General features: G+C 38.9%; 1 protein-coding gene across 3 annotated transcripts; it reads right to left on the bottom strand.

Moving 5' to 3' along the window:
* Positions 1-1,058: 1,058 nt before the first annotated feature.
* DUS1L (dihydrouridine synthase 1 like) lies at positions 1,059-23,753 on the bottom strand. Of its 3 annotated transcripts, none has more exons than XM_039344335.1 (14): positions 23,617-23,753; positions 21,817-22,063; positions 20,037-20,145; positions 19,601-19,651; positions 18,815-18,927; positions 16,515-16,597; positions 15,211-15,314; positions 11,996-12,140; positions 11,729-11,825; positions 10,676-10,764; positions 9,542-9,708; positions 5,847-5,884; positions 3,669-3,744; positions 1,059-2,747 (listed from the first exon to the last, which is right to left on the bottom strand). In XM_039344335.1, exons 2-14 carry the CDS (start codon positions 22,054-22,056, stop codon positions 2,599-2,601), a joined length of 1,461 nt encoding a protein of 486 aa, XP_039200269.1. In that variant the 5' UTR covers positions 22,057-22,063; positions 23,617-23,753; the 3' UTR covers positions 1,059-2,598. The 3 variants fall into 3 exon arrangements, with proteins under 3 accessions (XP_039200269.1, XP_039200259.1, XP_039200251.1); XM_039344325.1 differs by lacking the exon at positions 23,617-23,753 and adding an exon at positions 23,153-23,610; XM_039344317.1 differs by lacking the exon at positions 23,617-23,753 and adding an exon at positions 23,326-23,610.
* Positions 23,754-26,919: the final 3,166 nt, after the last annotated feature.

The following is a 26,919-nucleotide window of genomic DNA, read 5'->3' as shown; positions in this document are numbered from 1 at the left end:
CAACAGGGAAGGATAGTCACATGCTATAATGTACAGATTAGTTTTTGTTCCCCCCCCCTCACACACACCATACATATCAAGAATACTAAAACTATGCATTTAAACAATCAACTATAAATTGCAGTAGTTGAAAAAAGTGCCCACTTTCATCACAGTAATTCCTTCTGGATTGGCTTCACCTTACACCAGTGTTTTAAAATAGCTGCATTTCAGAGGAAACGGCAAATGAAATACGAGATCATAGCCATCTACACTAAGCTGCAATGATGAACTATACACGTGATGCCATATTGCAAACTCTGCCCTTTTCTTTTTTTCATCCCAACTTTAACCGTGAGTATGTACATCACAGGGTTTATATAACAACACATGACACACATCTCTTTCCCTCTTGATGTCATCACCCATTGGATGCCTACGTATGAAATATTTGGATTTTTCTCATTACAAAATATTAACTTGACACTTGGCAGGAAAATGGACAAAAGTGTGTCTCTGTGTGTAAGTTAGTATTGTTAGAAAACCTGATTAAAAGGTTACTAAAGCAATATATTGTAGTACATAAATTGCATATGGATGCATAATCTTTCTGAATACCAAAATAGTTTTGTTGTCAACTACAACTTTTAGTATGGTTGCATTTGCTTTCATAGCATTCTCTAACTTTACGCAAACTGGAGCAAAAATTGCAAAACAATATGAAGGAATATGAAAGCCATCAGAAGTTGTGGATTGCATTCAGTTCTTAAAATAATTCTGACAAAATCCTTTTCTACGGTGTGCTCTCAGATAAGACCAACATATGAGAAACAAGTACACTGTAGTTGAAACAGCAAAAAATGGCTTTTCCCTCATGTAACAAGGCTGAGGCCAAATGGAAATTTAAAGAGAAATCACACTATACCTACTGTATTTGCATGTGTTCCCAAGTGACACGATCTGAAGCACTTGAGAACCCAAGTTTATCCCACGAAGGATTCCAAATAGTGCCACCCAGTTTAATTTTGATTAAAATTAAAGAAGAAAATATTTAAATTAATGACTGGACAGTAATAATATTGCATTCGTATTTAATTTGTTTACATAGAAATAAAATATATCTGGTTCCACCTGCTGTATTTTGCAAATTCTCCTAAATGGCCTTAAGGTCAAGGGCTGTTCTTGGCCAAGTAAACAGCATGCAACTCATGGCATATCATTGCTACCGTAAGGTAATTTCTAAAGCTGTTAGAAAAAAAATCTTTCTGGATCACAATATAGTAACAGGATTTTTTACTGAGTTATTTCTGGTTCTTCAAGTGCCCAAATACTTAAAAGTTACTACTGTAATAACATTTACTTGGACATCCATTTAAGGGTAAATAATGTAAGTTGTCCTAATGGCCTATCTGATATCCAGAGTGGAGGTGTTTGTGGGTTTTTATAATGAGAATTACTCTTTCAGCAATATTGGTTCACAAACACGTCAATATTCATGGACTGATTCATGGGCTTTCAGAATGCTGAAAACTTTGGTAGCTCTTGAAAGCAAATAACTTTGTATTATTAGTGCAGCTATTTTAGAATGAAATCTTTTATGTCTCCTTTGAAAAAGATTAGTAAATGGTCCTAAACTCTTCCCCAAGTAACTTTAATTAAAGAATGGGCTTATTCTTAGCCAATGTCCTTTACGATGCATATAACTGCTCCAATATACCACCACAGAGGTATCCTATTAGGGCCACCTCTCTTAAGGGATAATCCACTGGAGTTATCCAAGATTGGGCAAGTAAGCTGAGACCAAAGCTAAACTTCAGTGGAAATTCCCATTTTCTTTCTGGACTAACAGGTTGCAAGGCAAGAATTAGCTATCATTACAGAATCTTAAAAGGGAACTTGGAAATCAAGCTAAGAGCAGTATCAACTTAGGTCAGAAGCCATAGATTACCCACCTCTGTGCTAGTAGTAGAAACATTGTCTTTTCACTGTTCAAAATTAACATGAAACATGAATGTGCGGCTTTCATTTTTGGCATCATTTGACTTGCTTATTTGCAGTCTTCCAACAAAGGCATAGTTGCAGATTCATTAAACTATAAACACAAGAATCTAAATCCAATGGTCTAATGTCCTGTTAATTATGCCTTTCCTCTTGAGTTTTACTGTCCTTTTACACCTATCCTGTCTGAGCCCAATGCCAGCTCCAAACAAACTTTTATTTTTTTTATTTAGAGTTTGCACATACTGTGCCTTGTGTTTTAGTTATAATATTCCAGAACGCTACTTTTACAAAAGGTTTATTTGCCAATTTTAAAACCATACATAAAGTTTAAAACAGGCAGGTTGTATCTTTAGAGATGTCTCCAATGCAGCATTGTAAGGCCAGTACATCTGGCCCAGTCTTTGAAGTCTTTTCAACACAGCGTGAAAACTTTAATTGCATCCTTTTATTTCCATTACAGGACATTTCCCTGAGAAAGTATCTTTTTCTTAAGTAAAATTTGTCATTAATTTTAAAACAGGCCTTGTGGTGTCAACAGCTGTGTTCTGGAAGCAGAGGTTTCTTTGGCGGGGGGGGGGGGGAGGACAGTTCGAAGATCCAGGAGGGCTTTCCAAGGCCTCATGCCACACCGTTGATAGCCTCTTTAAGCAACATTGCTTCCTCCACCTCACCTTGCTGTGTTGTCCGCTTAATATTTTCCATATGGGATTGGCCACTTTTCCACAAAATAGACCTTTCATGTTTGGTTTTAAAAAGTAGACCGTGACCTGGAAAAAACACACATATCCTGGATGGCTAGCATTTGAAGAATAAGAAATGGAAAACATTACAAAAATCAATTGCTTTGTGGTTTTCTTTTCATCTGATGTATGTGATTTAGGAGCTAAATTGTATTATTATCATTGCTGTTATTATTATTCCATTCAGAAGCTTTCTGTATTAAGCAGCAAATTAAAATGATCCCAAATACAAATGGCTCACTGTGATCAAATGGTTAAAATGGGATAGGCATGAATTTTAAAAAGCCACTATGCAGGTGATTATTTCAAGGGAAAATAAAAACCCAGTAATTTTATATCTTTATGACAGACAGGATTCCCTATAAAAGTTACAGAAACGTTTATTCATGACCACTTGCTGATCTGATTCTGCGAGTTATTTTTGTGTGACTTGATTAAAGAAAGTGGCTTTTGTATTAAAAGTACTGTGGCTTTCAAAATTCATACAATTAACATTTTTTTTTAAAACAAATCCTTACAATTTAGCTCCTAAATCACATACATCAGATGAAAATAAAAGCACAAAGCAGTTGATTTTTGTAAAAGATTGTAATTAGTATTTCAAAAGAGAGAATTATTTTGAAACTAAATTTTAGGTATCGGGTCAAAGCTTAATCAACTGTGGTTAATATAGTCTAGGGCTATTTGGGGAATAAAGGCTATCACCATCATGCTATAATTTGAATGTGGTCTTTTTTTTTTTTTGGTAAAGAAAATCTGCTTTGATTTTATTAAATCGCAAGCATGTTATTTCCAGGAAATATTTCTGATTTGGGCCTTGGGGTAAACAGTATTTGAAATGTAAACTATATGTTTATAAGCATAAAATCATGCAACAGACTTTAAAATTCCTTCTTACAGAAGCATTTTGTTATTTTAAAAAAGAGTTTTGGTTACACGGGCACTCACCAGGACAATCTGCTGTCTCTCTGAAAGCTCTTTTCTTACAGCAGCCTCGACACAGATTAAATACACACTTGTTACCCTAGGAATAGATGCAAATTAGTCCAATTTTCATATGATAATATCACACTGCCAGCATGTGGGGGGTAGTTAAAGTTGTATGTAGTCCCAACTAAAGTATGAAACAAATCTAAAAACTAAGAATTTTTTTTTCTTAATAGACTGCCAATTCACAAGAAAAAGATAATTCACCTTCCCCTTTAATAGGATTTACTGTTAATCCAGGAAAAAAGGGCGAGACTTAAAAGAGGGATATCCATCTGTTTTAGCCTCCCAGGCTTTGTGAAACCTTTTAAAATGTGTCTGTGTCACGTAGATTTATTTGAAGAATTAGAACGGTGCCAAAGTGGACACATCAATTTTAGAAGACTCTAAGTGAGTCTTAGTGGCAAATCACATCACATCACTATCATTAAAATATTGACTTTTGCCAACACTTCCTACCCATCTAGGTATTTGGACAAAATAGCCTTCTACTCCCAAGCTGTACAGGTGTGGATTAAATATTATAATATTAACTCTATAGTGCAAACAGATTACCACACCTACATTGGGAGAAACACCCTACTGAAAAATAACTTTAATACATGAACCTGCTTTCCTCCCCTTTTTTTCCCAACAATATCAAGAAATGCTATAGGTTATGGATTATCCGGATGATCTCAAGCTTCCCCAAGGTGAAAGTAGGTAATGTTCCACAAGAGTTACTGATATGTTTATATTTCAGAAGATGGGATCTGGTGCAAGTAAAGTCTATTAAACTCTCTGACCAATAAAATACACACACACAAGCCAAAAGTACAACAAACTCAAACAGTTAGTCCATTATGATCCCACCACAGGCAGTAATAAATACCATATTTTTTCCTGAACAGATGTTGAGGTCACTGTATTATTTGTCTATAATTTGTCTTTGGGAAAAGAGCAAGATCCACAATCACAGCAGATGGTTTATGAGTCAACCACCTTATGGATATAAATCTATTCCTTCTATACAGAAATTTTTCAAGAATCCATCATAGCTTTGGATAGCATTATGCTTCTGTTTACAAGTAGTCCTTGCTTAGCAACCATAACTGGGACCAGCAACCCCATCACTCAGCGCCATAGTTGCTAAGCAAAAATCATGTGACCATGACAGGCTTATGACCTTACTATCCCTTTGGCTGTTAAGCAAACCACCACAGTTGTTAAGTGAAATATCACATAATTGTGACATATTTTATTTCTGCCTTCTGTATTAACTCAGCTTGTTGCAAGCAAGTTGTGAAGCACAGAGATGGTGTTCGTATGATTGTAGGACACTGCAGTGGTTGTAAATGCGAAGACTGGTCGCAAAAGCAATTTTTTTACACTGTTGTAACTTCAACAATTATTAAATGAGGCAATTCGTAAGCGAGGACTGGTTGTATTGTTCTTTTATAGTGAAGGTATTTAAAACTAAGAGTAGTGATATAAGGTGCTCTCCGTAGATAGCAGTAGATTTCCAGATAACTTAATAAAATCTGCTTGTTCAAATTTCATTGACCTAAACTGATTTTGCCAAGGAGGGTCAGACTCAGTTCATATTTGCATAGGAATCTTCTACAAAATAAACTGTATGTAGGTTAGACTGGGATATGCTATATGGCTTCTATGAAAACTGGATGGCTGTGTTCATAAAACCAGCAGGAGTCAAATCTGACTTGGAGACAGTGCCTTTTTGGCCTACCTTTCTAAGCAAGCATCTTAAAAGCCTGTAATAAAGGCATATGATAATTAACTTATTGTTAACATAGTGCTTATGACTTTATTTTAAGGACTAGAGCACAGGTGTCAAGCTCGCCGCATCAAGTGACTTATCACAACTTTTTTTGCACTGCCAGAGCTGGGGTGGGTGCAGCCTCCATTATGATGCAACCGGCCCATGGGCCGGCAGTTTGACACCCCTGGACTAGAGCATAAAATAGTTTAAATCATTTAGTATTTTAGGATTTGCTCCGAACTGCAATTTTACTGGGAGGAATATTATTGAAACTATGTTGCAGCAAATCCCTTGGCTCAATGCACAGATTTTTTTAAGCATTTATCATTTCACTCAAGGTTTTAACGATTAGCGCATTAATGAAAACTTTGAAGATTCACCTTTGGATTTCCACACTGATCACACTTTGCATATTTCGCTGAAACAAGAAAAAATGAATTAGTTTTCAGGTTATTTCAAACATTACCCCTAGAAACTGACATACAATTTCTATCTCTTGAATTTAAAAACAGTTCTGAAAAAAATAGTTTCAAAAGAGATTTTTGAAGTACCCTAATTTAAATAAAAAGCTAGGAAAAGATGCTGGCCATGAAGAAAAAATACAATATCTGTTGAAGGCAACTCCTTTATAAGGCTAACAGGGTTACAAAAGAGCATGATAGTATTTCTGCTTGCAACTCTTTTGCAACATTCAGTTGGCCTACTGTATTTTCTGGCGTATAAGACGACTCGGCGTATAAGACGACCCCTGACTTCGGAGAAGATTTGCATGGTTTAGAAAGTCGTCTTATACGCCGAAGAATATGGTATTTTCTGGCGTATAAGGCGACCCCCGACTTCGGAGAAAATTTGCATGGTTAGAAAGTTGTCTATTATGCCAGAGAATATGGTATTTTCTGGCATATAATACGACTCGGCGTATAAGGCGTCCCCCGATTTCGGAGAAGATTTGCATGGTTAGAAAGTCGTCTTATACACCAGAGAATATGGTATTTTCCGGCATATAATACGACTCGGCGTATAAGGTGACCCCCGACTTCGGAGAAGATTTGCATGGTTAGAAAGTCGTCTTATACGCCAGAGAATATGGTATTTTCCGGCGTATAAGACGACTTGGCGTATAAGACAACCCTCGACTTCGGAGAAGATTTGCATGGTTTAGAAAGTCGTCTTATATGTTGAAAAATGTTAATTAAGTTGTTGCCTCAAATAGCTTTTGAAATTAAATGTTCCACTCTTAGCTAAAAGTTCAACAGATTTATTATAGAGAAAAAAAAATAGAGAACAAGACAACTAGGGATTGCATTTGTAGTTAAAGCTGTTGTTATAAAGAAATGAAAAGGTTATATCATGGCAACTGGACCAAAGTTTATTAAAACTAAGATGTTTCATTGCTCATCCAACTAACGTCTTCAGTCAAACTAAAAATTTGGATAGGAGTGAGCCAGAGTGTCACTGGAAAGAATCAACTCTTGCCATAACACACTGCAGGGGGTTTCTCCCCAAAATGAAAAGCAACATATAAATGAAGATTCAAGGTTTTGGTCTGGATGATTGAACCTTCATTTACATGTTATAAAGAGACTTTGAACAACAATTAAAAACATTCCATAGTCAACAGAGGCTCCACTCCTGGAAAATGCTCGGTGCTTTTGTTCTGTCCCAAAACTTCAAGAATCTCAAAATTTGTGATGCAATTACTTCCCTAACATGATAGAATTTATTTTATTTAACTATTAAAAAACAGATAAGCATAAAAAAAGAAAAAAAATATCAGTAAGTGGACAGTGAAATTGTTAAAAGTTGTATAATTGGTGCTCAGTATATCATTGATAAAGGCTTAACATAAAAAGCAGAATGCACTGAATTATTTTAAACAAAAAGCAACATTATTTAAAGATCTTTTTATATTTCTGAGTTAAAAGTGATATTGCAGCTATTTTATTACTTAAAGATAAATCATCCAATAGAAAAAAGAGGAAAAAATAAAATTTATTAATAGATTAACCTATTGATATCCATTGTTAAAGTTTCCAATTTCCCTTTTGTTACTCTGATATGTAATATTTATAAAGATTTAAATTGTTTACATATTACTAACTTCAGATCTTTTAATTCTTTTTCCTCTTAAAAACATACTCTAAATGTTTAAATTTGCCATGCTGTACAATTATATATTGAAGTTGTTCTTGCTTTATTTAGTCAAACTTGTATTGTGAATATATGCTATTAATTCTCCCATTGTTGCATATTCTCCAGATTTAAATTCCCAATCCGATATCATTGGAAATATCTCTTTTGCAAAGTTGCACTAAATTTATCCTTGGGACGATCAACATGGATCTTAGTAAATTGTGGTATTTTTCTTGTTAGGTCCTGGAATTATGCTTAATTTAAAAAAACAATGGTCCCAATTCAAAATTTGGTTTCCAAAATTTTCTAAATACTGGTAGTATTGTCTACTGGTAGTCTTATTTGTCCATCTATTCAAAGGAATTGAATAGAATTGAAAAAAAATGGACTTATGACCCATGCCTGCAGTTGTTACAACATTCCTTGCAGACACATGATCAAAATTGGGATGCTTGGCAGCATGCCCACACTTATGACCACAGGGACCCTGCAATTGCAACTCCTCCCCATCTCTCCCTCCTTTTTGCTACCTTGCTTCCCGGGAATTGTGAGAATGGGTGCGCTATTTAAAGAATGGCAGACTAACCCATTCCCATGAGACCAGGATAAAATGAGAAGGTTTCTGAAGCATCGTAAGAATGAGATGTGCAGCTTGGAGAAGGACTGGCACACTCAGTGTGAAGAATGTGATCTCTGAAGCACTGTGAGAATCCAATTATACTTCATCTCCAGTTATCAATTATAGAAAACCCCATTTCTGCCCTCTCTGGATTCTGTCATACAAGAAAGGGAAGGGGGTGAACAAAGGGGCTTTATGGCCCTCACTTCCTTCGGTACAACTTCAAAGGGATTGAATGTGGATAGCACCAAAAGGCCTTATCATAACAAAGGAGGCTATTTACCTTTCATGTAGTTTTCTCTGAAGTCTCCATCCAGCCGGCAGAAAGGAAAAGGGGGTGGGATTGTGATGCCTGAAACTGTCACTGGAAGAGGGGGGTGATTGGGTGGGACTACTGGGGAACCCCTTAAAACCTCGAATGGGAGAGCTTGGACCCCAAGTCCTGTCTAGAACGCCTGCAACCATTTTCTCTTAATAAAGGATTTCTGTTGGAAGAATTATTCCAAGAGTTCTGTCTTCTTAAGATGCAAAGTGGGGTGGGTCCTTACAGAAACACTGTGAGAACTGGGCTCCTACCATTCTCCAAATAGGAGGGTATTCTCTTTCTTTAAAACAGTGGTTCTCAACCTGTGGGTCGGGACCCCATTTGGGGTCGAACGACCATTTCACGGGGGTCGCCAAACAACGCAGTCCGCCATTTTTTTCCCCTTTTCCTCAGCTGTGCTACTCCCTTTTATTCTATTGGCTTTTGAAAGCCAATAGAATAGACTCTCTTGAATAGAGTCTAATTCTATTGGCTTTCAAAAGCCAATAGGAATTGTCCAGGCTGTCTCTGCCCTGCTGAGTCTGCCAAAAGTCCCATTCTGCAAATGGTGCTGCACCAGTTGAGTAGTCCTCGACTTATGACTGGTTGAGTAGTCCTCGACTTACGACCGGTTGGAGTCGCGGCATTAAAAAGGTTGAGAACCACTGCTTTAAAACACTGTTTTTTAATTGCTCTTAAAATGCAGCAAATACAAAACTCCAGCTTTTTGCCCTTTCTCCCAGCACAGCGATAGCATCCTTATCTTCCCACCTGATGCTAAGAAATCCCTGTCGCTCCATCTACTTTTGCCATGCACTTAAATACAAAGGGACTATTTGTTTAATTGCACAGTCCCCACATTTTCCAAATGTTTATTTAGTGACCCATAGTTGCAGAAATTTTGAGAGAGGCTGTTCCCTATGCTTGAAAAGAGATATTTTAAAAAATAAATGTCCGATGCTCCTGTTTTTAGTACAATTATACCCACTGACTATATTATATACAGCTTTATAACTTACGTTTTAATGATGGATCAAAGCTTTTGTTGGGATTCCTTAACTTCTTCTTTTGTTTGTTTTTTGAGAGAGAATCAGAGTTCCCATCTTCATCATCCTCTAGAGCTCGTTTTCCCCGAGTACTTCCTTCTATGCTAGATGGGACACTTTTGTTGCACGTTTTCTTAGGCCTGTAAAGATTGAATATAAAAACATCTAAAATGCAAGGCAACAATTACTTTCTTTGCTAATACTACCATTTTAGGAGCCTACAGAAGTCCCTAAAAATAACAAAGCTGAGACACCCCATGTTCTCCTGCCATCTTTGTTCCATTGTAGAAAAGACCGTATCAGAGGTCATGTGAGAGACTGGGTAAACACTGAGGAATATCAGTTGTAAATGGTTATATAAACAGAGCTTAAAGAGGAAAAAATAGCCTCCAGCCCCACTTTTTCCTTCGAGGTATATCAAATAAGTTTTTTTTAAAAAAAATCTTCTTCAACATCAGCTCTTTCAAAAAAAAACAAAACATTGTTGCTATATGCAAGGGTGTAGGTTTATACATATGTTGTATATAGTATATTTAAATGTGTGTTATGTATGTGTAGAATTTGAGAGCAAGCAACAAAATTTCATTTTTAATGTATGCCAGTTGCCCACAGTAAAAAATGACAATATTATCTATCTATCTATCTATCTATCTATCTATCTATCTATCTATCTATCTATCTATCTATCTATCTATCTATCTATCTATCTATCTATGCTCCTCTTTACTGCTCTAGTTAACAAAGTTAAATTGAGGACATTCATTTATGTTATTTTCAAGTAGCTAGGCCCCATAAAGCAATTCCACTAAGTGTGAATAGAAATATCCTTCTCTTTTGCATTAGAATGGGACAAGCCTACAAGAAAATGCTCATACCTGAAGGACTAACATGCATGCATACCTTAATAACACAAGGATGGGTATTCAGAGGAAAAAATATCACCTGTTGCAATTATCATTATAGCTCGTTACATGGCAAAGAGGAAGGAATTTAGAGTGCCATGGACAAGCTTCTTAAGCTATCATTCTAGCACTACATTCCTTCACCTTCAATTATATATTGCACAAATTTAATCTGTCAAATTAACAATGCAATATAAGCACTCACCCTGGTCTTAGGTATGGCTGACAAATCCAGTGGAAGAAAGGTAATCCTCCCTTTGGCTTCTCTTCTTCCTTCAAATGTGCTATTTCTTTCTGCACATAGAGCAGAACCAATGACAAATTCAATTTTTATAAGGAAGACCCACCTTAGCCTGATAGAGCAAAAATGAAAATAAAAAAAATGCATAAAACCCATACATAAGAATGTATTAAGCCATTCTGTGAAACTAGAAAATGGAGTATGAAAATAGTATGGCTGTGCATTGCTTTGGTTCTGATTCCAACAACGTGAGTTTGTGTGCAACTCTTTGAAGTAATGTCTGTCCCCAGGATTGTGTTTCCTTTGGAGGATGAAGAAACTTCAAATGCCTTAAAGAAAAGTAACACCAAGTGGGCATAGTAATTTAGATCAAGCATTTTTCATCTTCTTGGATCCAGGGCCAATAGGGATTTTTGAAAAATAGCAGCATGCTGGAATAGTGGCCCTCATCACAGAAGACAAGCCAGCCATTTAGCAGCTGTCCCCATCACTCAAACTCTCCTTGCCTCTTTTTCCTACTCATCATTAACCCTACTCACAAGTCCCGTTACTCTAAGAATCAACTCTCAGCTCTTATTCTTTCTTACATACCTTTACCCCTATTCACACAATCACACCAAAACAAATCTATTTCAACTCCCGCTATTACCCTGCCTTCCCCCTACTTCCTGCATGCCCCTCAGCCCAATCAATAGCAGTGGCAAACCCTCTTTCCTTTTTTGCCTCCCTTTTATGTTTTTAATAAGTCTCCAAGCAGACAACCTGTATAACTCATCTACTTGCCACCTCTATTTTTTTTTTTTTTTAAAGAAAGCCAATGGGCCCAGCTGGAGCTCAGGAGAAATAGTAAAGAAAGTAACTGGTTAAAATCTGCTGCAATTATTACACACTCTCATTAATAAGAATTTGTTAAGAGACATCAACTTATCTTGTTTGACAAATGAGAGGTCCTACAGTACCAAATTTTTCCCCATGAAAGTTCAGGGCTACTGCAATACACAAAGCGTCAGCTGATACCTGGCAATGCAACTTGAGCTCCCTGTTGACAGCCACTAATCCTTCCAGTGTCTTCACTTTTGCTAATTCATCACGTAGCTGCTGGTGAACCTGCAGCCTGAGGGAAATCAACACAAGTGATGAAGAAGAGATTTCAGTCCAAACTTAGCAAATGAGATGCACAGCTTCAGCTTTTCACTGCCATGAGATCTCCCTCCTTACACCAACGGTGGTGGAAATCCACTGTGAGATAGCACAGGAAATACTACGAACATCAGAATCACTCACGTGTGATGCCAAAGCTTGAAGAGATGAGCTCTGACATAGGACAATGGGCAAGGATATTGCTGTACTATTTCTAGGTATTCCTCAGCCATCTCCCAGACGACTGGATGTCTTCCTTCGAATAAAGCGGGATTATGAAGATTGCCCTCTAAAAGAAGAAAATGCAAAAAAAAAAAAAAAAAAAAAAGTAAGGAGTTTGGCCTTAACTGATAGGGCATGAAGGATTCCCAGTGGGAATTAGCTGGTGCTGCTGGGAGTTAGAGCAAGTTAAGAACTTCCTTCTCCTGCTTCCAAACTTCTCCAAATATTCCATATTCTTAGTGCCTCTGCAATCGCACTTTGGAAACCTGAGTTTGTGAATAAATACAGGTAGTCCTCGCTTACTGTTCACTCAGCCACTGCTCAAAGTTACGACAGCACCGAAAAAGGAAAATTACAACTGGTCCTTGAATCTGTAGCTGGTTGCAACATCCTCATGCTCGTGTGATCCTGATTTGGGAACTTGACAGCTAGCAAGCAGTTATGACGGTTGAAGGATCCCACGATCGTATGATTGCCAATTATGAACTCCACAACCAGCTTCCAACTAGCAAAGTCAATGGGAAAGCCAGCAGGAAGTATTTAAGTTGCCACATGGTCACGTCACGTTTAATAGCCATGCGCGATTCACTTTGCAACTGTAGCTGATGTGGTAAGTCATGCAATGTTTCACTTTAAAACTGTTGTTGCTTAGTGATGAATTGCCAGTTCCAATTGCGATTGGAGAGTACTACCTGTACGTCACTCCGTTATTCATATTTCTCGGCATGAAATTAAAATCTATTTCTTGCTATTTCAGAATAGAAATTACTTTATTATTTTACCTCCTCTGTAAAATTAATGAAGCCTTATTTCTCTTATGTTCCCATGCAATTTCATTGTTAACATAGTTAGCTAACTAGCCTCAATTCCTAAACCACCCTCATTTTCCGAAATTAAGATTTCAACCGCTTTCATTATTATTACAGGTAGTCCTCGACTTGCGACCACAATTGAGCCTAAAATTTCTGCTGCTAAAGTGAAACATTTGTTAAGTGAATTGGCCCCATTTTACAACTTTTCTTGCCACTGCTGTTACGTGAATCACTGCAGTTCTTAAGTTATAATATTATAGTTATATTATAATTAAGTTATAATATACATATAATATTCTGACTTCCCCAAAGGCTTTGCTTGTCAGAAGGGTGCAAAAAGTGATCATATGACCTTGGGATACTATCACAAATATGAACCAGTTGCCAAGCGTCTGAATTTTGATCACGTGACTGTGGGGATGCTGCAATGGTTGTAAGTGTGAAAAATGGTCATAAGTCACTTTTTTCAGCGCCGTTGTAACTTCGAACAGTCACTAAACAAACTGTTGTAAGTCAAGGATTGCCTGTAAAAGAGAGGGGTGTACAAAATGTTTCATATTAAAATGTTTTCAAGCACGAGGTTGTGCAAAATGAGCGGTTTCACACATTGTGGAAGCTTTTCAAATTCAAAATACTTATTAGCCACCCAGATTCTCAAGATGGGAGGGCATATAAATTTCATAAATAAATTCAATACATAAATTTCAACACCTCTTGACTGCTTGAAAGCAGGATGGTTTGCCAAATTTTGTGATCAAACTATTTTGAGATGAACCATTTTCACACTCCTGGATAATCACCAGTGTTTCGGGAAAAGCAATTTTCTTCCAGAATCCAGATGCAAGCTAAGAGGTGGTTAATATGCATATACAACTGCATTTCATATCTTTTGTTTCTCCATCTAAAACAATATATTTTATACGCAAACTCAAATTTTTATTTAAATAAACTCTTCAGTAAGCATTTAGAATAGCCAGTCATTTCAATCTTGTATGGCGGATATCTCCAAGCTATGTTTCGTGAAACCCAGACCTCCCCAAGAATTTGATATGGTCCCTTGAAAGACTAAAGGGTTGAGGAGGGGAAAAGAGCCACTTGAACCCAGGCAATTTTCTATCACCAGCGTTTTATCTCCAGATAATGGGGTCCAAAAGGTTTTTTTTCACTAACAGGTTCCTTGGTCTGAAAACTTCTAAAACCCTCGTTATTCAGCATTAATGGCCTCCTCTGCTTTTTAAACTAAAGCACTATGCCAGTGGTTCTCAACCTGTGGGTCGGGACACCATTTGGGGTCAAATGACCATTTCATGGGGGTCACCAAACAATGCAGTCCGCCATTTTTTCCCCCTTTTCCTTAGCTGTGCTACTCCCTTTTATTCTACTGGCTTTTGAAAGCCAATAGAATAGACTCTCTTGAATAGAGTCTAATTCTATTGGCATTCAAAAGCCAATAGGAATTGTCCAGGCTGTCTCTGCCCTGCTGAGCCCGCCAAAAGTCCCATTCGGCAAACGGTGCTGCACCAGCTGAGTAGTCCTCGACTTACGACCGGTTGAGTAGTCCTCGACTTACGACTGGTTGGGGGGGGGGTTGCGGCATTAAAAAGTTTGAGAACCGCTGCACTATGCATTCCAAAGGATGTATCTGTTAAACCTTCACACCATGACACCTGTGTCTCCCTCAGAGTCATCTTATCAGTAGAAAAGCATTTTTTTTTCACACCATGACACCTGTGTCTCCCTCAGAGTCATCTTATCAGTAGAAAAGCATTTTTTTTTCCTATTGGGGTCCTCTATTAACATGCATTCTTTGATCAAGATTCCACGTATAACACCTATGCCCCCCTTGGAGCTCTTGTTTCTGGCTCATCTGGATGCAGGAGTCCAATGTCTCTATATACCCTGCTAGCTTTGGAAATGAATCATTTTGAATCTACTTCAGTTGTCGGTGTCTATTGCGTGAGGTATCCACTACAGTAACTATCCTATCTTTTTAAATGGTCGGTCTTAATGTTTGGATGTGTCACCCAGTCTGTAGGGTAGATTGGAAGTAAACAGAAACAACAACTAGAAATAGCAGTGATAAACCCACTTCAATATTATTGCAAGAATATTGCATTGCTGGGTCCCCAAAGTCACCGGGAGTCTGGGCAGAGGATTATATTTATCATATTCGACACCACTGATCTCTGCTCAGAAAATTTAAATCACTGCTCTAAAGGATAATGAAAGCAACAGAAACAGCAGATGACCGTACTATAAACAAGAGTATCATTGGTATCATTTAACTTCAATTGAGACATTGAACAGTTTCTTTTTCTTTCCTACCTGCGCTCATAACACCCTGAACGCCTGTCTTCTGAATACACCGTTCCACATCTTTGAGGTATTGAATGTTTCCATTTGCAAAAACGGGGATGTTTACAGCCTTTCTATGACAGCAAATGGAAAAGGAAAGATAATGCATCAATAATAGAAATTAAAAACTTCCAAGAGCAGCAAACTCTTAGACTCGCCAGACAGTATTTTCTCTAAATTGATGGCATTCAGTGCCTAGAAAAAAAACCCTCCTGACTAACACTGAACTGAGGACCAAAGGCAGGGACTTGGTCTCTCCCTTCCAAGATACAATATTCCTTCCAAGATACAATATTCCAATCCTACTGATAATTCCGTGTGCTCAGAGAACTAAAGGGCAGAACCCTCTGGCCTTTCCCACTGGTCAAGATGTCCTTGTTTAGGAACAGTCAGAAAAGGGTAACAGGAAAATCGACCCAGCACGCATGGCTTACATGCCAGTACGTAGCTCCCAATTTCATTTCATTCTGGCTGTGAGAAACTAACCTCCTGCCTTTCTTAGCCCCTCTATTCCTCTTCTCTAATGAGTCTTGCCTGCTGCAGAAAGTAAACTTAAAGGCAGAGTCCATTTCTTTGCTTTAATTCATGTGGGCCCATTTGGGAGGCATTAATTATCTAAAAGATGAGATACAAATACAATACAGTCAGTGAATCAATCTACCCGTGTTTTCCCCAAAACAAGACCCCATCTTATATATTTTTTTGCTTTTGAAAGAGGCACCAAGTCTTATTTTCAGGGGATGTCTTACCTGCTTACCTTAGGACCACCACAGCCGGGCCTCCCATACCCCGACACCTGTCGCGCTGCTGCCTGAGTTCTTCTACATCTATTTGCGGCCGCATACCAGAGGCCATCGCTCGCGTTGCACCATGGCGTGTTGTGCTGTGGCGTGCAGGAGTGGCAGCACCGGCGCAATGCACCACGCAGCTTCCTGCCGCGATCGGCGCAATGAGCCATGTGGTCTTCTGCTGTGATCGGCGTGATGAGCCACATGGCCTCCTGCCATGAGCAGCAGCAACGGCACAATGTGCCACATGGCGAGTGGCCGCAAGCAGCCACAAAACAAATCAAGCTCCACCCCCTGCCCTAGCTTGATTTTTACACGTGTCTCGCCCCCAAACTAGGGCTTATTTTGGGGTAGGGCTTATATTAGGCGCACACGTAAAAATCAAGCTAGGGCTTATATTTTCAGGATAGGGCTTATTTTCGGGGAAACGGGTATATGCATTCAATAGTACAGGGTCCCTTCCCCAGGTTAGCTATGGGTATTTACCTCACAGCCTGTATGTGCTCCCAGGAAGCCACACCAACCAGAGGTCCCTTCTGTTCTTTAGTGCGGCCATGGACAGTTAGAAGCTGTAACAAATTGTATGTGACTGAGACAATCTTAGAAAATATTTCATTTGTCTCTAATGCCAGCTGGGTTTTTTTTTTTTTTTTTTTTACAAATAGTTAGGAATTCTAAATTCCATATCTATTTTTTTCCGATAACATTACAAGTGGTCACAATTTACGACCATAATTGTCCCTGAAATTTCTGTTGCTAAACAAGGCAGTTGTTCAGTGACTTTTGCCCCATTTTATGACCTTTTTGCAGAGTTAAGCGAATCACTGCAGTTGTTAAGTGAATCTGGCAAAAACCCCCCATTGACTTTGCTTGTTGGAAGCCAGCTGGGAAGGTCACAAATGGTGATCACATGACCCTGGGACACTGCGACTGTCATAAAAATGAGTCAGTTGTCAAGCATCTGAATTTTGGTCACATGACCATGGGGATGCTACAGCAGTCATTAGTGTGAAAAAGGGTCACATAACACTTTTTTTCAATGCTATTGTAACTTCGAACAGTTGCTAAGCAAATGGTTGTATACTGTTTGGTTGTATGTACAGGTAGTCCTTGCTTAACAATCACAAATGGACTGGCAATTCCATCATTAAGCAACGTGATAGTTAAGTAATGCATCATGTGATCATAATGGACTTATGACCTCACTTCCACTGTGGTCATTAAACAGATCATCTACGTGTCATCAAACAAGATGTCATGTGACTGCAAACTGCAATTTCACTGCCAGCTTCTCCAATGATTGAAGTGCACAAATGGCAATCCTGTGAGCATGGGATGCTGTAATAGTTGTAAAATGCCTACCAGTCGCAAAATGCTTGAAACTATCATCTGACCCTGAAATGGTCAGAAGTATAAGGAATGGTCATAAAGCTACTTTTTCAGTTCTATCACAACTCTGAATGTTGGCTAAACAAGACAGCTGTTAAGCAAGGACTATCTGTTTTTCCTCAAATACTAAATAAGCTTCTTGGAACATACCTGCCTATTTTATCTAAAAAGGTTAATAGTTTGATACTGACATCAAATCATATTAAACATCTTGACTTGTGTGCTATTATATTGCAAATACTTCCTAGTTGGTGGGATGAGAGCAACAGTACATTGACCATATTAGAGATCCTGAGCTAAAAGTGAACTTTAATTGCATTTGTCATATATGCCAAAATTGATCAGTAATAATCTTACTATTAACTATGCAGAATGCTGCATATGGCATGAGTATGACTAAGGCCTGTAACATCCCACCTAAATGACTGTGGGCGGTTTGCAAGCCCAGAGCCTTTACAATGCCAAGTATAGCATTACAATTTAATTCTATATTGTTGGCTGTGAACCCAAATAATTGTTATGTTAGCAGTAAATATTAACTAATTTTATAAAGAAGAAGAATAACAGACCAAGATAGTTGCATTTAACCAACAGACTGAACAACTGCAAGTAATTTCTAAACAACAAAATCAAGAACAATTAATACTGCAGAATTTACATACCTTGGTAGAATGTTTACTAAGGCTTGGAAAATGGAGAGGAAATGTTAAAAGGTATAAATGCTGATAGAAAGACCATGGAACTTAGTGTTTCTGGTGTAGGAATGAATGTTTGTGGGAGCAAGCAAAATTCGCCATGGGTAACAGCATACGTTTGCCCACTTCACTGCACAGAAGTGAGACCGGGCGATGTCAAGAAAAACATAGAAACAAGTTTAATGCAGGGAAAAAAGGATTACTTAAAAAGGTGGTAAAAAAAGAAAAGTTGTGGTCAAGAATTAATGAGTGATTAATAAATGTAGGCCGAACACTAAAGTAAGTTACTAGTATGAAAAACTATGCTGATGTGATTTGATCATATATGTAAAGAGAATGAATATTAAACCGCAAAGCCATTACGTATAAGTGAACAAACTGAGAGGAAAACTAAAAATAATTGAATAAATTTTATGTCATTCTCAAAAAGAGAGAAGTTGAATAAATAAAGGCAATATATGAAACTATGCACAGATGTGCTGAAAGCAGGGAGTTTTCAAGGATAAAATATGGAGAAGTAGAGTGAACAGTATCAGTGTAAGTTAATGTTCTCTCATGTTTGACTTATGTGTCTGTCTTGGTTTACATTTTCCTTCCTCCTTTTCTGAACTTTGCATAGCATCACTTAAGCTGAAAGACAATAGCATTATAGATACGTACATATAATTCATACTTCAAAACAGATTATAATGGATTCCTTACTTGACAACCAGCTTTCTCCAGCAATTGAGCATATTTCACAGTTTTACTAATTTCTTGGAAAACACGGATTTTGCATGTAATAGGTACAGAGAGCTTTTCATTGGCCAATGCAACTGGAAAACAAGAGAAAGAAAATGGCTGAATCTGGAAGTTACATTAGTAGAAGAACAAATAACTGCAATCCCCTTTTCTGATAAACAGCATGTGTTTACCACACTGCTGCGTGTATACATTATTACAGGAATAAATAACTATTAGGCCCTACTGTCTCTTGTGTGTGTCAAGTTTACATTTGCAAAAAGATTTTGTGGACAAAAGAACTGTCTATAGTGGAAGGATAATCCTGTGTCAGTGACCCAAAGCAATGAGGGAGCTTCAAAAATATGAACCAAAAGTCTACCATATTGGCTACTGCACCATTTCAATTCAGTGGCCCCTCTGTCCTGTGTTGGGCAATTAGGAATCAGCTGCCAGTTCTGTTTTATTTTATAATATTAGCTATATGTTTCTTCTAGTCATAATTAGCAAGATAGCATATCCACAACTTTGTATGCAGAAGAAGTATGGGAATACAGTCCAGTTAACTGTTGCTGGAATTACTTTGCATCCAGCAAACCCTACAGAACTATTTTTGGTTATATTGTCAAGGCAGAGGGACCAGTTACCAAAATCTATGTTCATAGCTTGCTGTGTCATCCAAACAGGATGCCCCAAGGATAAATATAACACATTTTGGTTCCACTCTTTCCTCATCCCATCCTATAATCAAGAACGATCAGGTCTTACTCATTTTTGGGAGAAGGTCCCACTCCTCTTGCAGGAATGCTCCATAGTGACCTGAAAGAAAATCCAAAAAATTATGGTCTAACAGGGACTGGCCCAATGTTAGCTACACAAAATAGCCACAGCAGTAGACAGTTCCCTCCCCCCGCCCTTTAGGCTCAAGAATAAATAAAGATGGAAAATATATTGGAGAAATAAAAAGATTACTTCTAGGGAGCAAAGAAAGAATGACTGCACATGGCAAGCATAGAGGAAGTAGAAGATAATCTAAAAGATGGCTTTTCCTAGAGAATTCACAATGACAAGCATTTGTTGTGTAGTTGGAGGGAGTCAGGCGGGACTTGATGGCACTTTACTAATTCATTCCTTTCAAGAGAGACTGGTTCTGTGTCAATGTATGTGTAGTTTTGGGGCCTAAATTATTTTAGATTATGCATACCTCTTTTTGCAATCATCTGAGGGCACCCCAGATTCAGGTCAACTGCATCACAATAGTCTTGAGCTAACAAGGCAGCCTCGACAAACACTGCTGGATCATTGGCACAGAACTGTGAAAGAGATATATAAGCCAAATAGTAAGTTAGCATTTATTTTAACATCAAAATGGCAGAAGCATTTAACACATTTATAAAACAATAGGCCATCATGCTATTAAACGCCTTCTAAATTGTGTTATTAAGTATGACAAAATATTTTATATACTTAATAATAATAATAAAGTTGGAAGGGAACTTGGAGGTCATCGAGTCCAACCCCTTGTTCAGGCAGGAACCCTACACCATTTCACAAATGGCTGTCGTCTCTTCTTAAAAACTTCCAGTGTTGGAGCATCCACATCTTCTGGAGGCAGGTTGTTCCGTTGGTTAATTGTTCTAACTGTCAGGAAGTTTCTCCTTAGTTCTAAGTTGCTTCTCTCCTTGATTAGTTTCCCTCCATTGCTTCTTGTCCTGCCTTCAGGCACCTTGGAAAATAGCTTGACTCCCTCTTCTTTGTGGCAGCCCCTGAGATACTGGAACACTGCTATCATATCCCCCCTCGTCCTTCTGTTCGTTAAACTAGACATACCCAATTTCAGCAACCGTTCCTTATATGTTTTAGCCTCCAGTCCTCTAATCATCTTTGTTGTTCTTCTCTGTACTCTTTCTAGAGTCTCGGCATCTGTTTTACATTGTGGTGACCAAAACTGGATGCAGTATTCCAAGTGTGGCTTTAACAAGGCATTGTAAAGTGGTATTAACACTTCACGTGATCTTGATTCTATCCCTGTTAATGCAGCCCAGCACTGTGTTGGCTTTTTTGGCAGCTGCAGCACACTGCTGGCTCATATTTAGGTGATTGTCTATTAGGACTCCGAGATCCCTCTCACAGTTAGTACTATTGAGCAAGGTGCCCCCTATACTATACCTGTACATTTGGTTTTTCTTGTCTAAATGTAGAACCTTACTTTTTTCACCACTGAATTTCATTTTGTTAGATAGCGCCCAGTGTTCAAGTCTGTCCAGGTCCTCCGGTATCTTAAGCCTGTCTTCTGAAGTGTTGGCTATTCCTGCCAGATTAGCGTCATCCGCAAATTTGATGTGTTCCCCATCTATCCCCTCGTCCAAATCATTGATGAAGATGTTGAAGAGCACTGGGCCCAGAACAGAGCGCTGGGGCACCCCACACTTCCCTCCATGTTGATGCAGTTCCATTGAGGACCACATGCTGAGTACGGCCAGTCAGCCAGCTACGAATCCATCTGGTGGTGATGCTTTTTAACCCACGTTTTTCTATCTTTTTTTTTTTTTTGTCCTCCCCAATCCAAGTAATATTATTGTTGTTGTGACTACCTGACAAGTTCTGATTATAACGTTCCAGGTAAAAACTCTTTGATTCATCATGACAGCATTACCTTTTCCCCACAACTACCACCATGTGGGCTAAGTTGACTGGGAGAGAGTGATTGGTCAAAAGTCATCTAATGAGCATGAGTGACCAAGGATAGGCTTGAACCTAAGTTTCCTTTGTCTTAATAAAACATCTTAATACTTATATCACACATGTTGAGTTTACAATTCTTACCACTATAGTAAATGTCTGTGGATTATGGGAATTAGTCCTCGAGTGGGTGCATTAATTATTTTAAAATTACTTTTTTGAAATATTTGTCACACAATGCAGAAAAATGTATTCCAAAACAAAGTTATGAAAGGCCACTGACATCATTTGGTCAGTATTACCTGTACAATCAAAGGTCTGTCTTCAGGGCACACTTCACAATACAAGTTTTCCTTACGATAATTGGCATCTCTGACAAAGACCTGAGCATGCAGCATAGGAGTATAACATAGGTGGGCCCCATGACGGCGGCTTAACAGTCTCCAAGCCAGTTCGCTTTGATCCACCATAGGAGCAACCACAAAACGGGCCCCTCTCAGTGTGTTTTTCCAAAATTCAAAGCCCTTGAGTTTGGGCATCATCCTTTCACTGGAAAGAAATACAAACAGTAAATGTTAATATCCTTTTATTCATCTTAGAAAGTAATTATAACATGCATTAACTGTATTCAACAACTGATATTAGTTTTTTTTCACATGGTACCCATTTACTATTGCAATCTATCATTTGTGTTGTTCTTAACACCTACATACAGTAGTCAAATGGTCAAAACTGAGCAAGATCCAGACGTCTGTTGTGCACTTAAAAGTATATTATATTTGTTGTTGTTTAGCCACTAGATTGTGTCCAACTCTTTGCAACCTCATGGACCATAACAGACCAGGACCCCCCCCCCCGTCCTCCACTGTCTCCCTAAGTCTGTCCAAACTCATACCCGCTGCCTCGATAACACTATCAATCTCATCCTCTGCTCTCTCCTTCTCCTTTTGCCTTCAATCTTTCCCAACATCAGGGTCTTTTCCAATGAATCCTCTCCTCATTAGGTGGCCAAAGTATTTGAGTTTTAGCTTCAGTATCTGTCCTTCCAAAGGACAGTCAAGGTTGATTTCCTTAATACGTATTTAAGATAGTATAAAACTACACAGTAACTATATTATTTAAATTATATACCATTTGTTAACAAATTGCTGAACCGCAAGGATTTTATAGTTTAGAATACATTTCCTACAATTTTTATATTCTAGGATTATTATTCTATGATTCTTTAACTCCTGCTTTATAATGCTACAACATACCACATTTTATTTTCCTTACTTGGTAATCTAACTTGCCCTGCCAGAGCTTATTCATTTTATCTTGAGAATTAAGATCAAATTAAAACAATGCTAACTAGAAAAACAGCACTATGAAACATTTCTATCTTCTTGTCTGCAAGAAACCAGATCTGTCAGATCTAAACTTAAATATAAGTGACAAGTGAGTTATTTCTTCCTTTATGAAACATTGTCAGCGTGGCTATGTTTCTAGTGTGTGAAACTCACACATTTTGCAATTAGTTTCTCTCTCCCCCATCTCTATTTAGGGAAATAAAGAGAGAAATCCCTGTTATCTGATAACAGCAAAGCTGGCATATTATTTTTATAAGGCTAGGGAGCCAATCCAATATGACCGGATTACCTTTTGATGATGGCCGAGCATTAGTCTATAGGTCTAGCAGGGAAAGCCAGCTAGCTTACAGAGGGAGACTTCCTATAATTATCTAAGAGAGGAAAGAGCGAAGGCTCGACGTAGATGCCTTGTTGTCTCCATACGGCAAGGGGAGCCCATGCCGGCTTCCATCTAGAATTCACCTTTTCAAAAAGCAGCGGCGGCGGCAGAAAGATGCTACGTTACACAGCGGCACCCCGGTCACGGTCCTGCCACTTGGCCAAACCAGCCCAAGCCCCGAGCTCATCTCCCTGCTCTTCAAGGAGGGCAACCCTATAAAAACCAGGCCAGGAGCCCGGCCTGCCTCCCTTCTCCGGAGCTCTAGCGGGGCCCCCCACCGGCCCAAATCTTTCTTCCGCCGGAGCCCCGATAGCACCTGACGCCAAGGCTGAGGCCAGGCGGGGCGATTAAGCCCCCCCACCCAGGGAACGCACCACTCATTTCAGTCCGGCCCGCGTGGGAGGGCGTAACCTCGAACGCAGCCCCCTCGGAAACGACAGCGCGGAAGAAAGGGGCCGGACGTCTTCTTCCCGGCCGCCCAGCAAAGCCTCCTCTGCCGGAAGGAAAAAGACGAGAGAGGGACTTCCTGCATTTACCGCGCGGCGCTTTTTCTTACTTAAGCTTGCGATGCGGGTGGTCGGGTATTTCAGACAGTACCGACTAAAATTTATGCTTTGTGCGTATGTGAACTCAGGCGACTGGATCAGTTAAGGAAACGAAAGGTTAAATGAAAGGAGGCGTAACTCCCCGTTCCTTCCCGGCTCCCTGAAAGTTGTAGAGTCGCTCTTTACCGAGCTGAGGAAAGTCGGGCTCCGGAAGAGAGAATTGGAAGAGAAAAGGAATGTAGGGCAGCCGGCTTTCTGCTTAGGGGAAAAAGACCTCTTGACCCATTTAGCGGTCTGCCGAAACGTCAGCCAGCATCTCTTCTGACTCCGTTTCAAGTCACTGCAATCCCGTCACTTAATGGGGGCAAAGCCCGGCAGCTTTTACACTGTTTGAGGGCGCCTTTCAACAAACAGCATGGAGACAAGGAGGAAATGCTCCTCTATCCTGGTACAGCTGACAGGAGTCTCAGGCTGCGGTGGAGATGAAGGCATCGTCCGTGGGCCATGGCAGAAAAATAATCTTTTCCCAGAACATTTTGTAGCATGGCCAGGATCAACTGAGAAAAGGGTATTTACAGGTGGTCCTCGATGTACGACTACAGACAGTTGAGCCCCAAATTTATGTTGCTAAGTGAGACATTTGTTAAATGAATTTTGTCTCATTTTACAACCTTTTTTGCCACAGTTGTTAAGTGAATCGGGCTTTCCCATTGACTTGTCAGAAGGCTACAAGGTGAACACATGGCCCCAGAACACCGCAACTGTCATAAATATGAGTCAGTTGTCAAGCATCTGAATTTCAATCACATGACCATTGAGATCCTACAGCGGTCATAAGTGTATGAAAGTGTGAAAAACAGTCATTAGTCACTTTTTTCAGTGCTGTTGTAACTTTGAATGGTCATTAAATAAACTGTTGTAAGGCGAGGACTACCTGTAGTTTTGCTCACTCAGTTCTGAGGTGACCATTTTGTTGGCATGTGAGATGTTCATGCCCTGTGTGCAATAGGAATAGAAAGAATCACCTGATTATGTGCCAAATGAAAGATGTGTCTTTTTATTTAAAAATATTTATTTTTATATTTTACATAATCAGAAATATTTCAGCTTCAAACTTCAGTATAATGATGCAGCATTGGTGATTCAGCAATGCCACATTCCATTTCCTTAGTCTACTCCATTTTTATATTCTTGATATCATTGGATCCTCTTCAAATCTGATTGTGCTGTTCGAGACTAACCTTCAGATGATTCACTCTTAATTGGGATGAGCAATATTATTTTGACATGGGAGAACAGAGGACATAGCTAGTGACTGGAAGTGGAGACAGCGGATCTGAAATGCTTATTTTGTCATTTTGCTTTAGGGACTTTGGGAAAAATTAGGGGCAAAACTGATATAAACATTTCAGACCTGCCCATTTCGGGAGGCTCACACATTGCCCTAAAGTCTAGGTTGATAATCCCTGATTTATTGTCAAGAAACCTTATTACCAATAAATGTTGACATTAAGGATCAAGTCAGATCTAATAATGAACCCCATGCCTCATACTCTGCTGTCCATTGTGCTTGCAGCCTGAAATCACAGCACCTATAACCTGCTGACTTTTATACATTCCATTTTAGGACTTATGACTTCTATATCAAGTCAGCCTTCAATTTTGCCTTATACTGACTTTTGGTAAACTTTTTGTCTAATAAGATAACCAATATTATAGGTAGTCCTCAATTACAGCTGCAATTGGGACTGGAATTTCTGTTGCTAAGTGATGCAGTCATAACATTGTGCTTTATAACTGCATCACTTAGCAATGGCAATCTCAGCAGTCCTAGTTGGTCATAACTGTGTGGGTCATAAAATGAGGGCCTCACGTGACCATATAGGAAGAAGCAAGAGTCTAAGGCAAGCAGGCTGGCAGGTGAGAGTGTGGATGACAGCTAAGAGTGGACAGGCAAATTCAGTACAGACAGTTGCTAAAGAGTGCAAGCAGACACCTTGGGCAGTACTACCAAGCAGGGGTGGGTGTGCGGATGTCACGGGGCACTACAATATGGGCAGGCACTGTGGAATACAAGTGAGTGGATGCCCAGGCAGGCAAAAAAACACCAGGAGCACAAGCGACTTACCCATTAACTTTGCAAGTGAAAGTCACAATTGTGATCACATAACCACAGGACACTGCAACTGTTGTAATTGTGAGCTGATTGCCAAGCGACCAAATTGTAATCATGTAATCACAGGGATGCTGTAACAGCCACCACTTTGTGGCTAATAGCAAGTCTCTTATTGAGCACCATTATAATTTTGAACGGTTGCTGAACGAGTGGTTGTAACTTGAGGACTACCATACATCTTTGCTATGATGCCTTTTAGTATGCAAAAGCAGTAGCAGCCAATGGTTTAGAATGGAAGGTAGGAACTTCCTGACATGACATTGTGCTATGGGATAAGATAGGAAGATGCTGATGCTCTAAAGAGAAGCCTGAAGAGGAGGCATGGTAAATTGGATTGTGGTGTAATTATTGTAAATTCATCCACCTGGCAAGTGGTATCATGCACTACCTGTGAAAATTTCAAACAGACAGCTTACTCAAATATTATTTGTGACTCAACTGATTCTGACTACATAATGATTAATTTTACATTAATTTATACATGCCCAGTTATACATAAGAGACTAACAAATGTGGCATTAGGTATTTATTTGAACAAATTCTAATAAAAAAATCTGCCGTCTAGCAATAAACAGTGCAAAAGCTATGACTACTGTCTATCCTTTCCTGACTTCTAAGTTTCAGTAGCTGTTTTAGGTTCCAGTTTTGGCATTCATCAAACTGAACAAATATATGGTGAAAAATTGCCAAAAATTAAAACACTCAACATATATATCTGGTTAGCTAATTGCAAAATAGGTTCTGTTGAACATTTGGTTGCAAGAGTTATCACCCATTAAATTTATTTCTACCAGTTGCCCTATTCAGAAATATGTATTTTATTTCTATCAACAAGAAGCATTAAAAGTCAGTCAGTGGTTCTTGCTGGACAATAGCTGTGGAGTAAGTGATGTTTAAAAAGTGGAGTGAGTATGTGGCCGGCCCTCTTTTCTTCCCAAGATTATCCACTAAGAGAA

Source organism: Crotalus tigris, unplaced genomic scaffold, assembly GCF_016545835.1.
Source record: "Crotalus tigris isolate CLP2741 ecotype Arizona unplaced genomic scaffold, ASM1654583v1 scf7180000017551.9496454, whole genome shotgun sequence".
NCBI classification, from domain to species: Eukaryota; Metazoa; Chordata; class Lepidosauria; order Squamata; family Viperidae; genus Crotalus; species Crotalus tigris.
The sequence above is the reverse complement of the archived record's forward strand: the minus strand, read 5'-3'. Positions and strand labels throughout refer to the sequence as shown.

Coding starts and splice junctions, on each gene's coding strand:
- DUS1L (XM_039344317.1), bottom strand. CDS start 23,429: ATGAGCTCGGGGCTTGGGCTGGTTTGGCCAAGTGGCAGGACCGTGACC. Junction 11,826..11,995: donor TTCAAGCTTTGGCATCACAC/GTGAGTGATTCT, acceptor GATTTCCCTCAG/GCTGCAGGTTCACCAGCAGC. Junction 2,748..3,668: donor AGAGACAGCAGATTGTCCTG/GTGAGTGCCCGT, acceptor TGTTTTTTCCAG/GTCACGGTCTACTTTTTAAA.